At 29.3% G+C, this 1,989-nt stretch overlaps 1 protein-coding gene across 1 annotated transcript; it reads left to right on the top strand.

Moving 5' to 3' along the window:
• Positions 1-488: 488 nt before the first annotated feature.
• Positions 489-1,317, top strand: LOC132932529 (putative nuclease HARBI1). The gene is made up of 5 exons (XM_060998915.1): positions 489-499; positions 565-576; positions 635-759; positions 846-990; positions 1,062-1,317. The coding sequence occupies exons 1-5, from the start codon at positions 489-491 to the stop codon at positions 1,315-1,317; spliced, it is 549 nt and encodes a 182-aa protein (XP_060854898.1).
• Positions 1,318-1,989: the final 672 nt, after the last annotated feature.

Raw genomic sequence — 1,989 nt, forward strand, 5'->3', positions numbered from 1 at the left:
GGCCCATTCATTAGCCAGACCGACACTAGTTATTTTTCATAGTTTTCGCATTATATTATTGTGTAAATATATTAGATTCTAGTAACGTTGAACTTTTTGGCTACTGGATCATACTAGTCTCCAACTGGTAATAGTAAGTTTATAGTCTTATCACAACCGTCTGTATCTCGGTGTATAAGTGAAGTTGTAGAGGCACTAAACCGGCCAGAAATATTTGACAAATGGGTTAAGTTTCCTAGTAACCTGAATGAGCTGACTGAAATCCGTAATGGGTAACTTTTAAATTTTCTTTCGAATATTTCTAAAAAATGTTTAATAAGATGTCCAATATTATTACAGTTTTTATAGAGAAACTGGATTTCCTGGAGTAATAGGATGTATTGATTGTACTCACGTAGCGATTGTACCTCCTTCAAATAATTTAAATTTGAATGAAAATGAAAATCCCGAATACATTTATGTGAACCGTAAGGGATATCATTCCATAAATGTCCAATTGGTAAGTAATCTTTTAAGCCTTATTTTTTTTAGTATGTATTAAATATTTTAAGGTTACACTGTAAGTGTATGCATATTGTATAATTAAATAAATAAATATTTAAACTCAACTTTAGATTTGTGATTCAAAATTAAGAGTTTTAAATGTGAACGAACTATTTCCTGGCAGTACCCACGACACCCATATATGGAACAATAGTTCTGTTTTACCAGTAATGCAGGAATTACACAGACGCAATCATCATAACTTTTATTTATTAGGTAAAATACACTCTTAACATTGTATTTGAAATATAAATGATAAATTGTTTCTAGTTAATAATATATTTATTTAAAAATATTATTAGGTGATTCCGGATATCCCTTACGTCAATGGCTATTGACACCAATTACAAATCCTACAACAAACCCTGAAAAATATTACAACCAAAAACAAATGTCAACCAGAAGTCTAATTGAACGTTGCAACGGGGTGTTGAAAATGCGATTTAGGTACCTAAATCTGTTTCTAATGTCTAGATTATATATAATTTTAACACCAAATATATTTATTTTTTTTATAGATGCCTATTAAAAGATAGAACTTTACATTATAAACCAGAAAAATCATCATCAATAATAAATGCATGTATAGTTCTACATAATATGTGTATTACTAATAATATTCCTTTGGATGAACATGACATTCCAGAGTATGATAATTTGGGTATGATGGAAGACCGAGAGATATTAGCGGACAATAATCGTAATTTAGACTTGGCTCTTGGTAGACAACATAGGGAAAAAATTGTAACATACTTATTTCAAAGACATGTATAAATTTTATTAATAACATATATTATACTTCTTATTCAAAATAACTGTGTGATACTTGTTTATTATCTGCTGACTAGTTAAATTCAGTTTTTAACATTTAGTAAATTAATACATTATAAATAATAATAACAAATAAAATAAAATAAAATAATAATCTTTGGTAGATGAATACTTAAATATTAATAACAAATAAAATAAAATAATAATCTTTGGTAGATGAATACTTAAATATTAATAACAAATAAAATTAAAACCCTATTTTACCTAATCCTTTGTGGTAATTTCAAATGATTTTCAGTCTTCACTTTCTTAATATTATGGTTTTGATGATTGCTCAGTCAATGTAGTAAGTACATTTGTTAGGTTCTTAAATATCACATTTTTATCTTCCGGACGGCGTCACCGAGACCGAGTAGGCAAAAGTCTGTAAAATATAAAATCGAACGCTTCGACGCATATATATATAATATATGCCTGTACATAATAATAACGACGCCGTCCGATCTCGCTGTTCGCGAACGAAGTACAGCCGCAGGCGGTCAATACATTTAGCGGAGAACGCGATTAAGTCATCAAGGGGGAGGTCCGACGTCTTCGAAAGGGGTAAAACTCGAATTTTGAAAAAAAAGGTAAAATTTTCGTTCAATACGAATATATAATATGATAAGGCAAAAA

This window comes from Metopolophium dirhodum, chromosome 1 (assembly GCF_019925205.1).
Source record: "Metopolophium dirhodum isolate CAU chromosome 1, ASM1992520v1, whole genome shotgun sequence".
Lineage (NCBI taxonomy): Eukaryota > Metazoa > Arthropoda > Insecta > Hemiptera > Aphididae > Metopolophium > Metopolophium dirhodum.